The 14,639-nt window shown below is 43.4% G+C and overlaps 2 protein-coding genes across 4 annotated transcripts; one reads left to right on the top strand and one right to left on the bottom strand.

Annotated features, from left to right (window-relative positions):
• Window positions 1-467: 467 nt before the first annotated feature.
• Window positions 468-11,361, top strand: slc9a3.1 (solute carrier family 9 member A3, tandem duplicate 1). 3 transcript variants are annotated; one of them, XM_034599397.1, is made up of 16 exons: window positions 468-900; window positions 6,301-6,603; window positions 6,737-6,897; window positions 7,408-7,486; window positions 7,647-7,824; window positions 7,925-8,145; window positions 8,224-8,426; window positions 8,510-8,599; window positions 8,694-8,764; window positions 8,842-8,971; window positions 9,060-9,205; window positions 9,549-9,672; window positions 9,764-9,937; window positions 10,457-10,484; window positions 10,599-10,688; window positions 10,775-11,361. In XM_034599397.1, the coding sequence occupies exons 1-16, from the start codon at window positions 600-602 to the stop codon at window positions 11,071-11,073; spliced, it is 2,598 nt and encodes an 865-aa protein (XP_034455288.1). In that variant the 5' UTR covers window positions 468-599; the 3' UTR covers window positions 11,074-11,361. The 3 variants fall into 3 exon arrangements, with proteins under 3 accessions (XP_034455288.1, XP_034455287.1, XP_034455290.1); XM_034599396.1 differs by having other exon boundaries at window positions 10,457-10,511; XM_034599399.1 differs by lacking the exon at window positions 468-900 and adding an exon at window positions 4,616-5,071 and having other exon boundaries at window positions 10,457-10,511.
• A 139-nt stretch (window positions 11,362-11,500) lies between these two features.
• olah (oleoyl-ACP hydrolase) lies at window positions 11,501-14,463 on the bottom strand. Its single transcript, XM_034599439.1, has 7 exons — window positions 14,279-14,463; window positions 14,049-14,176; window positions 13,208-13,346; window positions 13,007-13,106; window positions 12,731-12,900; window positions 12,536-12,618; window positions 11,501-12,109 (listed from the first exon to the last, which is right to left on the bottom strand). Exons 2-7 carry the CDS (start codon window positions 14,173-14,175, stop codon window positions 11,967-11,969), a joined length of 762 nt encoding a protein of 253 aa, XP_034455330.1. The 5' UTR covers window position 14,176; window positions 14,279-14,463; the 3' UTR covers window positions 11,501-11,966.
• Between the last annotated feature and the right edge of the window lie 176 nt (window positions 14,464-14,639).

Genomic DNA, 14,639 nt, shown 5'->3' with positions numbered 1-14,639 from the left:
AAGATTTAACCCCTTAGTGGTTTCTGTCAACCATTAATCTCATGTACAGGAGGAGCTCGTGGCTAAAACTAGGAAAATGAACTGAGGATTGTATAAAAGGTGGAATTTTACTTAAAATTGTGAAAGTTATTACCTATATCACCTTCATCCAAACTCACATCAAGTTACAGTATATGTGACAGCAGCAATATCCCAGAAGAACTCTTATGAGTACGTGCTTCTAGAATAAGGATATTTTGCCGTCCACTCTGCATAAGAGGTAATAATCAGTGAAAACAAGCTTTTGAAACATTCAAAGAAAGGACAAGAGCATCAAATCTCCCATTGAGTAAAGTGGCCAAACTAGCTGGGCTGGGTGCAAAGTGGGAGGTGACCGAGCAGCATCAGGATGGGCTGAGCTTCACCTTGTGTCAAAAGAGAGGAGCGCAGAGAGGAGAGCCAGGTAAAGATGTGAGAACAGAGAGAGAGGGTGAAACAGACCTGAGAGCGAAGGAGGAGACGCGGGAGATGAATGAATGAGAGACTTGCCCACAACCCACTTGAGTCAACATCTTAAATAACACTTGCCCAAGAGTTTGTGAAACGTTTCTCCGACAAACATGGCTACTACCTGGAGATTTGCACTGTTTCTGTGCGTGTTGCTGCTGGTGTCCGGAGGCCCGAGCCTGGCCAGTGAGGAGGCGGGGACCACGGCCCACAGCAGTGGTCATGGGGAATCAGGCCATGACACAACCGGAGACGCTGGCCATGGAGACACTGGTGACGGTGACGCTGCTCATGGTGATGGTCACGGCGGGGAGCCCATCACCACCCTGCCAATTGTGAGCTGGAAGTGGCACCATGTCTCCACCCCGTACTTGGTGGCTCTGTGGATCCTGGTCAGCTGGCTCTGCAAAATCAGTGAGTTCCACCAAGTCCGGTCCATGGAGAGCCGATGGGTCCTGACCCAAAGCAAACACATTTCAGTGCCTTAGAGAGATATTTCAAAAGTAGCCTGTGTTTGCCATAACGCAGGCGTAGCGCAGGACTGTAACTAATCTTTTTGATATTGATTAATCTGGTTAAATTACAGAAAATAGTGAAAAATGTTAATTTCAACTTCCCTCAGCTCATCCTCAAACGTCTTGTTTCGACCACGAGTCCAGATGTTCAGTTTATTATCATGCACAGTGATGTGAAGCTTGAGTTTCTCTCATTAGAAACGATTTGGTGCAGGATTACAGTGAGTAGGACGCTTGTCAGTGAGCAGAGTGCAGGACTCACACTGTCAAGGTGAAGCTCGTCGTATTTCCAAACCTTATTCTAACCTGTGTGGTTCGATTACCACTGATCCATTCATGTCTCCGGTGGCTCTGATTAAAAACCGGCAGCACCCAGAGTCACGCTTCATGTCTCAAATTGAAAAGCTGTGATTGGACCCGGACTAAACCCACTTGTTAAAATACTGGATCCAACAGTTTGACCTCTGTTGTGCTTCACACCTGACGAGGCCTCGGTTCTTCTCTCGTCCTGTTATGATCACAGAAAATTGTCATTAGAGTTTTGTTTGGACACAACAGACGCAAATAGGCGATGTGGACAATGTAAATGAATGAGCGTCCTTTCACGTGTGTGTGTGTGTGTGTGTGTGTGTGTGTGTGTGTGTGTGTGTGTGTGTGTGTGTGTGTGTGTGTGTGTGTGTGTGTGTGTGTGTGTGTGTGTGTGTGTGTGTGTTTGTATACACCTCCTCTGACATAAATAGGGGACTGTGGTTTTCTGTGGAAGATGCAGGAAGATCAGTGAAAACAGACACAATCTGCTGACTTTTTTATTTGTCTGCACGTAGTTACAGTAGATATTTAAACTTCAGTGTCAATCTGTTTTGTCTATGTAAGCTGAAAATGTTACAGCAGTGTTTGTACTGAAATTAAGTGGTTATGAGTGAAAACAGAGAAATGTGTAATTGCTGTTTTAGCAGGTGATTCTGAGGTTACAGACACTTTTCCTTCGAGTTTTTGTGGTAAAAAAAATGTGGTTAAACACTTTAAAATACATCGTTAAAGTTGATTTAAGTCAAATCAACTCAAATCACACTTTATTTATAAAGCTCCTTTCATGGAAACTTGCAAAACAAGGAGCCAAACAATACATTCGAAATACGACAATAGAATAAAATGCAATACTGCAGCGAAAAAAATAAGTAAAATATACATGTACATACATTTAAATAAAATAAAATTGAATGAAATAAAGTGCATGGATCAAAATAATTTAAAATTCAATGAAATAAGAGAAGTAGTAGGTCTTAAGGTTTCTTTTAAAAGTGTTTACTGGTTGCCCTCAGCTCCTTTGCCACAGACAAGGACCATAGAAACCAAACGCCACCGCCCCCGAAGTGCAAGTGTAGTTATTTATAAAAATAAGTAATTCCATCAAACCGCAGATGAGACGGCAGGTTCCACCTCCCAACAATCACACCACAGTTCTCCCAAAACCCTCCACTGTTGCTCAATCAATTCAAGGGTTTGCACTTGGAATCACTGAAAAGAAAAAAGAACATTGGAAAAGACCAAAAGCTGAGAGAAGGTAAATATTAGCACAAGGATCTGAAGTGTCACCACTAAGTCTGCTGTTTTATGATCGGATCAAACTTTTATAGATGTGCAAACAATGGGGCCGATAAACGTTTGATTGAGCCTGAGACCAACTGCTGTGACGCCGGTGAATTTCAGTTTGATTTATGGATCCATCTTATCGCTGGAAAGTCGTCTTACACAAACCAAACACACAAAAACATTTCTAAAGTGCAGACGTGCAATTCATCAGTCAGGAGCCTCTGCCTGGAGTGTTTTGATCACGGGCTTGTTGTACAGTTAGTTTTAATAGTATGCATTATACTGCATTTCAATTATATATTTGTAATTATATATGATGGGTCACTTTATTTTTATTTCCGGTTGCCTTGACAACAGATTAAAATTAGCCCATACAACTAACTGTGGCTCATTTGATGTATTTTATCTGTTGATCAATAAACATCGCCCCTATTAAATAAAATACATTTTAACTTCATGTCTCAGAATGATTAAGCAATAAGATGAAACCTACCAGTGACATTAACTTCTGAAGCATTTGTGTGTGAGGTTTAGAAATGAGACACTTTATTGACACAACAAACCACAACGCAACAACCTTTACCTGTAACTACTGTACCCCCCCCCCCCCCCCGTCTTAGAATAACCTCTGTCTGACCTCTCGGTGAAGTTGACCCGTCTTTGGAGCTTGCGCCGAGCTGTGGCCGTTTCTGAACGATTGAAACGTTGAAGTTAAAGTGCAGCCTCCGTTAAGCAGGATGTATTAGGTCATTAGTTAATAAGGCTCTCCGGGGGGGGTTCTGCTTGACGGAGCAGCTAAATGTTCTCATAATTGTGATTTACAGCGTTTTAAAACCAACAAGACTGAAGGAAACAAAAGTGAATCAATAAAAAGTATTCCAACTCCTCAGTTAAATACATAACTTAATTGAACTAATCCAACCGTTTTTAAGTTGCTCTAAGCAGAGATGCACAGACGGACACCTGTGTGAGAGCTAATCATCAAACCAGTCCGTCGTCACCAATGAGGCTATTGTCCCTTGTCTTGCTCAAACAGGACGGGACAGTCGGCCAAAGAAAACATCCAGTCATCACGCAGCCACTGAATCGACGCTTATGGAAACTCACAGTGTGGGCTGATATAACTTCGCTGTTAGAGAGATGCTTGTGTTGTCAACAGACTTATTGTCGAGTATGTATTTAAATGATAAGGCTGCTGTTGCTCTGTAGTTTTCTTATCGTCAATGAATGAAAAGATCAACAGATCCACCTGATCCCAACTGTTCTCATACTGACGACACAAATCTGTAAAATAAAGGCCACGAATATAAGAATAAATAATAAGAATAAATGTCTTTAAAATAGCACATTTCCAGTTAAGTACAATGTGCTTTCCGAGTGGAAAAAGATTGGAAATTTCGAAATCCGAAACTCATGAATCCCATCACCCCAGTGTCACACTTTTTAAAAATGCCAAACATCTCGGGACAAAACAAAGGCCTACGCTTGATAACTGAATCATAGCTGTGTCATATCTTAGTGGCAGCTTTATTTTAAGCCTGGAATAAATCGAGTGAGAGCGTCAGGGGAGTCTTTAACCACGACTGAGTAACGTCAGCGTCAATCATTACTCGGCACAAAGCCTGGAGATGAAGTCAGGGGGAAATATTCCCCTCAACACATGCACAGGTATTTGTTCAGCAGCTATCGAATGACCAGATGACCTGTGCCCCATCCCACACACACATGCACACACGCACACGCACACAAATGTGTCAACTTGAGATGTGCTAGACACCGGAAAGCACAAACAAAGCAATGACTGGTGAGTGTTTCAAATGTGACTGAATAACTGGAGACATTTCCCAGTCATCCGTTACTCCCCCCATTTAAACTGCAACCTAAACAGACACTCGCGCGCACACACGCACACAGACACACTCACACACAGACACACTCACGCACACACACACACACACACAGAGGAGATACTGTACACATAAAAGGCTGAGTCCGGCGTTCTGCACACTTCTGGATTCACTGCACCGCTGCTGACCTCAGCCTGTGGGAGGACGCAGAGTCACAGACCGGGATAGAGAGATGGATCACAATAAGAGATAGAGTAGTGACAAGACAACGTGCGTCGCTTTTTACCTCCTTCACATCCGAGGTCGTACAAGCAAAGACAGAGGAACTTTTTTTGGGGGGATTGGGGGCGTATTCACTTGACCAAATGCGACGCTGTGGATATGTGCTTCTGCTGCTGTTGGGGTCGGCGCTGCTGGCGTGGCCCGTCTCAGGGGCGAGGGACGACTCGCCGCTGACACATCGAGAACTTCCCCTCCGGCCTTCAGAGTCCAAAACGAACTCGAGTGGGGCTGAACATTGTCCCAGCGCCCCCATCACAGAAGTGCCCATCGTGACCTTTAAGTGGTGCCATGTGAAGACCCCCTATCTGATTGCTTTGTGGATTTTGGTGGCCGGTTTGGCCAAGTTGGGTACGTAAATAAAATGGTTTTGTCAATGATGTAGATGAAGGTCCCACAGTGAAGCGTCAGCCTGTTAGAGTGAGACCAAGAGGCAATAACAGCAGGCGGCTGTGGGACAGGAGGTAGAGAGGTCGGCCACTGAACACACGGTTGGTGGTTCAATCCTCAGAGCTTTTAGTCTGCATTTTGAAGCGTCCTTGGGCAAATAACTAAAACTGTTTCAACTCTGGTGCATATTGTTCTGTTCACGTCATTTATCAGTCATGGAAAGAAGCTTATTGCGAGGACGATGTTCTACGAAGTATGTTTTGGGAAATGGACACAACTGCCGAGTCTTAATCCTAACAAACGGTGTCTGTGTTTCCACCACAGTTTGAGACTTTCTTCTGTCTTTATGCATCAGGTTGTTTTCCGTCTCGTCTCCTGAACCAAACATGAGCCGATTACCTCCGACAAGGAGATTCTGCTTCCGTCTGTTTGTTTGCCTTTTTAGCAGAATTATGCAAAAAAAAAAACACTCAACTGATTTCCATGAAATTTGTGCAGGGGTGAAGCGTGACCCAGAGAAGAATCGTTTAAATTTCAGTGTGGATCCAGGAATGTTTTCTCACTTTCTTCAACATTGTGAGATGGGACATTTATTTTTGTTGAATCAGACACACTGATGTTTATGAGTAGCTTGACTGTTGGGCCTTGGCCAAGTTATGTCCTCTACTTAGTAACATTTTAGTTTGCTTTTCCAATGCGCTCAGCAGCCTTTTCCTGCAGGTCCAAATAACCCCAGACTTAACCTGTCACCTGGACTGAAGGAGCAAACATATCTATTGAACTTCCACATAAACGCACAATGATAAACTAAGCCCTTAAATTCATTTGATAAATGTCTAAAACCCTGTCGGCCTGGAGAAAGAAATCAACATTTATTATGAAATGGACCTTTTGCTATGGATCAGAAGGTTTTATGATTATTTAAGCTTTAGTGACACTTTCTCGGGCAATTAAGTCAAGAGGCCTCAAGCAAAAGTCTGTGTTTAGTTACACAGAGAGATTTGTGAACCTTTCCTCGCACCACCAGGGTTAATCATATTCCCAGAAGAAAGAGTGACACCTTCTCAGCCAAGTGCAACAGTTGATCATTTGCAAGTTTTGCAACCTCTCAGGTTTTAGATTTATGGTTAAGTTGCAACTCAACGATGGAAACCTGCAGGTCTAACTCCAATCTCCCTTTCTCCTCTCAGTCATCGAGGCCAACCACCATGTGACCAGCGTGATCCCAGAGAGCGCCCTGCTCATCTGCTTCGGCTTCATCCTGGGCGGGATGATTTGGGGCGCTGACATGGCGCAGACGTTCAAACTGACCCCAACGGTCTTCTTCTTCTACCTGCTGCCTCAAGTCATCCTGGACGCGGGCTACACCATGCCCAACAAGCTCTTCTTCAGCAACATGGGGGCCATCATGATCTACGCCATCATCGGGACCTGCTGGAACGCCGCCAGCGTGGGGCTGTCGCTGTGGGGGTGTCACAAGGGAGGAGCCATGGGTGAGAGAGACGTTTGAATGAACGCTTTGGGTTAAAGGGAATAAACACCAAATTTTAGGTTTTATTTATTTTATTTTACATTGTTACTTTGTTCATTCACTTCACTTTGTACAAATGGCTTCCTGTGCCGCAGGTGACATTGACATCGGCCTGCTGCAGTATCTTCTGTTCGGCAGTCTGATCGCCGCCGTGGACCCCGTGGCCGTCATCGCCGTGTTTGAGCAAGTCCACGTCAACGAGGTCCTCTTCATCCTGGTGTTTGGAGAGTCGCTGCTCAACGACGGCGTGACTGTGGTTCGTATGCGACGACGAGGCTTTACCTCAGGTTACCTGAGAAGCAGAACAGTCTTGAGTTTGCTGTCACATCCATCACGGGAAAAGTAAAACACAGCTACAAGACGTGAAGTGCAGTGAAAACATTCCGCACTTCAAAGTCGGGACCTTTACCCCCGACTGAAGTTCTCCTGAATTTCTGTCAATCTGCTCTTTGAGGCGATTAATCTAGAAATCAGGTTTGCTTAGCCTGCATATGTAAATATGAGTCACTTTTAAGTTTCCACATCTTTCAAACACTCTGACCTGATCAAAAAATATAAAAACGGCCGTCAGCGAAATAACTTTCAAACAAAAAGTTGCACAACACATTTAATACATAACTGCAAAAGAGATTTTGAAGAAACCTTATGATGTACATAGGAGCTGCAGATTACAAATAGACTAGAATGTCACTTGGTAGAAAGAAAGCATTTGAAATGAATATATCCAATTATTATGTCCTGTAAAACCTTCTGCTTCTTCTCTCAGGTGCTCTTCAATGTATTTGACGCATTTGTGTCACTGGGAGGACCCAAAATCGACGCTGTGGAGATCATTAAAGGAATTGGTAAGAAGTGGCCCAGTGGACACACCTGGTTTTAGAGATACTGTACGTGTGCATGAATGTATTTTACACGTGGTTATTTTTGGATGAAAGTCTCCATTAAATAGCATAGAATCCAAGTTATGTTTTTATACGTGTGTTCTGTTTTTGTGTCTCTCTCCAGTTTCCTTCTTCGTGGTGGCGTTCGGCGGTTCCCTCATGGGCTTTCTGTTCGGCCTGCTGATCTCTCTTCTGACCAGATGGACTAAAAACATCCAGATCATCGAGCCGGGCTTCATCTTTATCCTGGGGTACCTCTCCTACCTGACCGCTGAGATGCTCTCCCTCTCTGCCATCCTCTCGTTAGTATTTCATTACAAAATACTTTGTTTCATTGATTCTGCTTCAAGGCCTGAATAAATAGTTATTGCATTAGTTTTACGTTGGTGTTTTTGTCCACAGGATCGTCTTCTGTGGTATTTGCTGCCAGAAGTACATCAATGCAAACATGGACGAGAAGTCCGTCAACACGGTCAGATTTGCCTTGAAGGTTCTCGCCAACGGATCAGAAACCATCATCTTCGTCTTCCTCGGCATCTCGGCCATCGACAAGGAAATCTGGGTGTGGAACACCGGCTTCATCCTCCTCACGCTCCTCTTCATCTTTGTGTACAGGATAATTGGTGAGATTTTGATCTGTGTGCTGTCACATTAGAGAAGAAACAATTACACGATCTGATAAATGTGCGTGTGCACCGCAGGAGTCTTTTTCCTCACCTGGATCCTGAACAGGTACAGGCTGGTCCCCGTGGGGTTGATAGATCAGGTGATCATGAGCTACGGTGGCCTGCGAGGGGCTGTGGCGTACGGCCTGGCTGTGATGCTGGATAAGAGCAAGATAAAGGAGAAGAATCTGATGATCAGCACGACTCTCATTGTCGTCTACTTCACTGTCATTCTTCAGGTGACCGCTCTTGTTTTGTAGCCACAGCAGAACATTAGAACACTCATTTCACTTCCTTATGCTGGAAACTCTTTGTTCTGCAGGGAATCACCATGAAGCCTCTGGTCACATGGCTGAAAGTGAAGAGAGCTAAAGTAGCTGAGCTCACACTCATAGAAAAAGTGCAGAACAAGGTAAATCTCAAAATGTTTACATGTCACCTTTCATAGTTTTCTGTGTCATAATTATAACATAATAATTGGAGTCTTTCTCTTTCTGTTGTTTTAGGTGTTTGATCACTTGCTCGTTGCCATAGAAGACATATCTGGACAAATTGGACACAACTACATGAGGGACAAGTGCGTAAAGACGCCTTTAACAATTTAACAGGAAAATGTTGTATGTTTGTGTGATTGTTTGCTCTCTTGTTGTGAAGGTGGAAACATTTTGAGGACAAGTGGATGACGGGGTGGTTGATGAAGCCGTCGGCGAGGAAGAACCGCGACCACGTCTTCAGCATCTTCCATCAGCTGAACCTCAAGGACGCCATAAGCTACGTGGCCGAGGTGAGGATCACGCGCACATTCAAGGTCACGGCTGCAGGATCAGGTGCAGGTCTGTTAAAGGAAGTGATCTCTCGTCCTGTTGCTGCAGGGCGAGCGCAGAGGCTCACTGGAGTTCATCCGCAACGACAACTCGTACGTCGACTTCAAGAAAAAGTTTGGTGACGAATTCTCAGAGGTGATGCCGGACATCATGGCCGACATGACGGACGATCGCAGCAGTGTGTCTGACATGAGGTGAGCAAACACTTTAACTGAGTAGACTGACACGTGTTAGAGTTCAAACCTCCACCAAGGCCCCACAGGCTCCTGATGAAACCACATTTAAATCCACTAGATCCAGAAACCTTCCTTTATCTAACAAAAGCATATTAACTATTCACAGCCTGGAAACCAGATCTGATCTCCTCCTGTCCGTTCACAGATCTGCTCACATGAGAGCAGCTCTTTGCTCAGACACTGCCTCCTGGTGACCACAAGCAGTTTTGTCTTGCATCATTTCTTTTTGTGTCTAAATTAGCTCTGTGCTTAAAGCTGGATAAAGATGAACTGGGACTGACATGATGTATTTTCCCTGTAGAAGAGACCCTGTGCCATCAGTGAGCCTGGACATGCACGAGCAGACCATGAAGGGAATGAGGGAAACTGAGGGCATCAACACTCATCACCTGCTGCAGCAGCATCTGTACAAAGGCAGGAAACAGGTGAACACTTTCAGCCCCTGTCTGGATCAGATCCTCAGATCGTCCCTCACTGACGCTCACCATTCTCGCCTCTTGTCTTTTGGGTTTGCAGCACAGACACAGGTACAGTCGGAGCCATTTCAACGTCAATGTGGATGAGAACGAGGTGCAGGAGATCTTCCAGAGGACGATGAGGAGTCGTCTGGAGTCCTTCAAGTCTGCAAAGATGGGCGTCGCTCCATCGAAGAAGATAACCAAGCACAAGCAGAAAGAACAGCAGCAAAAGGTCAGAGTCCCTTAGATAATGTATTACATATGTGGACGTGTGCAGTAGCCTGTATTGAACCTCAGTATTTTATTGTTGCAGTATCAGAAATCCGAAAATAATTCTAAAGAAACTAAAGTATTAACTGTAGGTACCTTTTGTATTTAACATATTTAGAACATTATTTAGAAACATATATTTAAAGTCTATTCAAAGTCAATTATCTATTTAGTATAGAAAGTCAATATCTGGTTGCTATCGATTTTCACTTTATTTAAACTTTTGTTAAATCAAAAGTAGAGCAGGAAAACATGATCGCATATTTTATATATTACATAAAAAAAGAAATATGTAAAACGTATAAAAATGTATTTAATTATTTTTTATATTTTAAAATGTTCAATATAGATATTTGTATTTTGTTATTGCAAATAATTCACAGGCCTGATAGTCAAATCTTGTCCTTATTTACATTTGTTCTTAGTTTTAAAATGTAATTTACAAATTCTGTGTTCTTTCTGTCTATTCGTTCGTCTGTAGATGCCGAATGGAAAATCACTGGACAAAGGTAAAAGCTACTATTCAGGAGATGAAGGTTTGTATCATGTTTAAGTTTTATTGACTAAAAACGCTCTTCATGAAGAGTTTTTTGTAAAGAGGTGTCTCATTTCCTGTTTTCTAGATTTTGAGTTCTCCTCAGACGGAGACGGGGCCTCTGGCTACAACGCATCTGGACATTCATTCCCCATGAGGGTCACCTACAGAACAGGAGGTGAAATACATCTGTCACCTTGTTGACGTTAAGTTAAACCTTCAAATCCTGTCCAGCACTAAGTCACTTTTTTATCTTTGCTCCAGCTGGAATCGAGAACCCGGCCTTCATGCCGGACACTGACCCCATGTCCGCGGTGCAGATCCCCCCGTGGCTGGGGGAGGCCGAGCTGGACAGCAGCACGGTGGCTCCATCGCAGAGAGCCCAGGTGAGGCTGCCGTGGACGCCCAGCAACCTGCGGCGCCTGGCTCCTCTTCGCACCAGCACCCGCTCCACTGACTCCTTCATGCTTGCCGACACTCCGGTCGCGCAGCAGTGGAGCAACCTGCCGCCACCTCCACCTCCGCCTCCGCCTCCTTCTGACAGAGACGATGGCCAAAAGTAGCAGCATCCTGACCCCCTCCTCTTCTCCTGCCACAGACACAACCTAACCTCAGACTTTGCACCTTCTACTCTCAAACAATTGACTAGGGAATGTTTTTCTTTTCTGTGCCATCGTTAAATCTTCACGTTCACAATGCCATGACCTCTGTGCCCTGCTCTTGTTGCTCTAGCGTCGCCCTTCACTGAGCAGAGGGGGGCTGCAGGTGTAGCCTGTTTGCACAGCGGCACGTTATGGAACACGGTCACGTTGTATTTTAATATCGTAAATCAGTCCTTAAGAAAAACCTTTCAAACTGAATGTGATGCAAATACCTTTATCGAGCGCTGTAGATATTTATTCATTATGTTGTTTATACACATAATAGAAATGGGGGTTTTAATTTCAGATATATAAAATCAGCTTCAACTCTATAATCTGAATGTTTGTTTGTTTCCTCGTGCATCTCAGAGCAGAACTTTGAGATCGAATTTTTAAACTTGAAAAAAGAGACTAATGTAAAAATATGACTTATATGACAAAGATATATATATATTTATTCACAAAGGAAGTTTGTAATGTGTTGTTGTCCAAAATCTCTAATCTGTGCACGTGCCAACATTTTATGTACTTGAAACCGACTGCGCATGGTTTTAAACTGGATGTTTTAAAATCATGGATTTAGCAATAAAATAAATAAAGTAAATATGTGATCATGAAGTCAGTTTTATTTCATATTTGAAAGAAACTAGGATTATAACCGGAATTAAAAAGTTATTCAATTACATCTATCCAAAGTAAGGGTTAAACACAAAATGTTACATTTCTGAAATGTACAAATTTAACTTCCATCACACTGAATTAATATAAAAACGTACAAAAATAGGAGACACTGTGCAGTAATGGTACATATTTGATCAGAAATAGTCCATATCTAATGTTTCCAGATGATTAGTGATGTATTCTAAGATGTGTTTTTCATTTCCAGACTCCTTGAGGTAGAAATGAGCCCCGTCGAGCATCCTAATGGTGAAATCTCCTGATGTGACGTCTTTCCAGGCTGTAAATAAATAAAAAGCATTAATTACACAGAGTATGAGCCCAGAGAGGACGTGCAGCGACTCCTCCTTTCCTTCGCTGACTTCAGGTTACACAGATTATCATGCAGCACAGACTGTAAATAAAGACAGACGACGTGTCTCTACTTCTTCCTGTTGTACAAAAATGAAGCTGTAGGATGAGGCTGCTGCAACTTGGAGTCGGAGCTTTAAAGATCAGGGGATGGAGGCGTAGTAGCGAGATCCTGCTTGACCAATCATGAGTCAGTCTGAGTTGTTAATCATGATGTTATACGAGAAAAATGCATTTAACGTGTACTTTGACTTTTAGTTTTGACATGGAGGAGGCTGCAGTATAGGTCATACAAAGGTATGCTTGTCTCTTTTGCTCTGAGGCTGCCGTGCACTGTTGGAATTCTTCACCTGACCTTGTAAATCATGAGGCACGTCGTCCTTTCCGTCAAAACACGTAACAGGGCAGGACAGGAATGGATGGTCTGGTTTGTTACACCTGCAGAAAAAAAAATCATAGACTCCAGTCACTGCTACTCGCATTCATACTGAAACCTGCGCTGTTAGAAAGTAAATACGAGTTAAGAAACAAGCAGGAGTTGTCGGCTCGCCTGTAGTTCTCCACGACGTGCAGGTCGGCCTTCAGGACAGGAAGGAAGCGCTCCATGACCTCAGGATTCCCCAGAAGTTCAGGAGGAGTTCCTCCGATGGAAGTCAGCCACTTGAGAAAGTCGTCATCTGACAAATCGCTTCTCTTTGGGGCTTTGATTCTAATCTCTGACTAAAAACAGTGAACAGCAGTGAGAGTGTGCAGATCTTTCTGGGTGTATATTTAACACAGACGGAGACACAGTGAAGTGCAGATTAAATTAGATAAATAGACTCACATAAGGTGCAGAGACACCAGACAGGAAGATGTGAACCGGTTGGAGGTTGTGAAGCTTCTTCAGAGCATCTGCCACAGCGAAGCTTGTGTAGGCACCGAAACTGAGACGAACCAGAAAGGTGAAAACACATGAAACAGGTTGAGTGGAAACACACACAGATGTTGTGTTGTTTATTAAAAAAAAGCCTTTCTCTCAACATACCTGTGACCAAAGAGAGCAAACGGCTTCTCCTTCAGCAGCGGTAACAGCACATCAATAACCTCGTCCACGATCTGCTGCATGCTCTGAGCGAACGGCTCCTTGGTGCGACTCTCTCTGCCTGGAAGTTTGACTGCAAACACTGGGAGTGACAAAACAAGTGTTAAACATATTAGGAGCTACATGACAGAAAAGGATCTTAGGATTTTTGTTATGATTCACCTTCTTTTTCAGCAGAGAATTTGATATTTTGCTCAAAAGATTAAAAACTAGAAATGTCCCACAGTCTCCTTAAATTCTATCAAGCTGCACAAACTCATAGATTTCAGTCCCCTAAATAATTAATACAATTGTATATCAAAAACCATGGATTACTCTCTAGTAACGTGTTAGAAAACCCTGAATCTGGCCCTTAGTCTGTAGCCCCATCAAAATTGTATGAGTTCTTTCTTAGCCCAAGTTTCATGGAAATCTGTTCAGTAGTTGTTGTGTAATCCTGTTGACAAACCAACCAACTGAACAGGGATGAAAACACAACCTCCTGCACAGAGGTGATTACAAAAACTATTTGAGGAAAAACATCTTGAGAAAATGTTGAATACTAGGTACACAAAAATACTACTAATACTACAACAACTACTACTACTAATAACAATAACTGTTATAAATGGAACCTCAAAGAACAGTTCTCCTATGAACCTTTCTAATTAGTTCCTTGAGGCTCTTCTGGTTCTACTGAGAATCCAGGATAGATGATCAAAGTGCAGCAGCTCTTATGCAACATCCTCCATGTGTGTGTGTGTGTGTGTGTGTGTGTGTGTGTGTGTGTGTGTGTGTGTGTTACCTTCCACAGAGCTGAGGAGGTTTCCCCAGCGAGCGTAGTGCAAAGAGCCTCCTCCTGCCCAGGGGAAGCAGATCAGCCGGGCCACAGCTTCTGGATTCCTCTTGAAGCAGTTGATCACCTTCTCCATCCTGATCCAACACAACACATCTGAGTCACACCTGCTGAGAGCTGCAACACCTGGAGCTGAACACACCACACATCTGTAACATGCTTCCAACGACACGACTCACCTCAAAGCAAAGATGGACTCCACACAAAGGGGATTATTATTGTGTCAAATCACTGGGTTTGATGCTGGGAAGCTGAGTCAACAGGTTGAAGTGCTTCCTGGTTGTTTTCTTCTGTGGTTTCCTGCTGTGAGATGATGTGAATGGATTCTGGAGACATCTACAGTGTGGAGTGTGAATCTGCTGCAAGAGGCAGAGAAACCACAATTAGTCATTTATCAATCAATCAAAAATGTCTATACACGTTCTTATAATATCCAGATGCACAGGATACAAACTTAAAACATCTGGGACACAACTTTTGTTTTATTTCAAAGTATTCTATTGAGAAATAAAAAGTTTGCAGGAAGTGACGTTTTCAGTG

Source organism: Hippoglossus hippoglossus, chromosome 11 (genome assembly GCF_009819705.1).
Source record: "Hippoglossus hippoglossus isolate fHipHip1 chromosome 11, fHipHip1.pri, whole genome shotgun sequence".
Classification (NCBI taxonomy): domain Eukaryota; kingdom Metazoa; phylum Chordata; class Actinopteri; order Pleuronectiformes; family Pleuronectidae; genus Hippoglossus; species Hippoglossus hippoglossus.
This window is presented reverse-complemented; position numbering and strand designations above follow the sequence as displayed.

Coding starts and splice junctions, on each gene's coding strand:
- slc9a3.1 (XM_034599396.1), top strand. CDS start 600: ATGGCTACTACCTGGAGATTTGCACTGTTTCTGTGCGTGTTGCTGCTG. Junction 901..6,300: donor CAGCTGGCTCTGCAAAATCA/GTGAGTTCCACC, acceptor TTCTCCTCTCAG/TCATCGAGGCCAACCACCAT. Junction 10,689..10,774: donor GGTCACCTACAGAACAGGAG/GTGAAATACATC, acceptor TCTTTGCTCCAG/CTGGAATCGAGAACCCGGCC.
- olah (XM_034599439.1), bottom strand. CDS start 14,175: ATGGAGAAGGTGATCAACTGCTTCAAGAGGAATCCAGAAGCTGTGGCC. Junction 12,901..13,006: donor CTGGTGTCTCTGCACCTTAT/GTGAGTCTATTT, acceptor CACTGTTTTTAG/TCAGAGATTAGAATCAAAGC. Junction 12,110..12,535: donor CGTGCCTCATGATTTACAAG/GTCAGGTGAAGA, acceptor ATTTATTTACAG/CCTGGAAAGACGTCACATCA.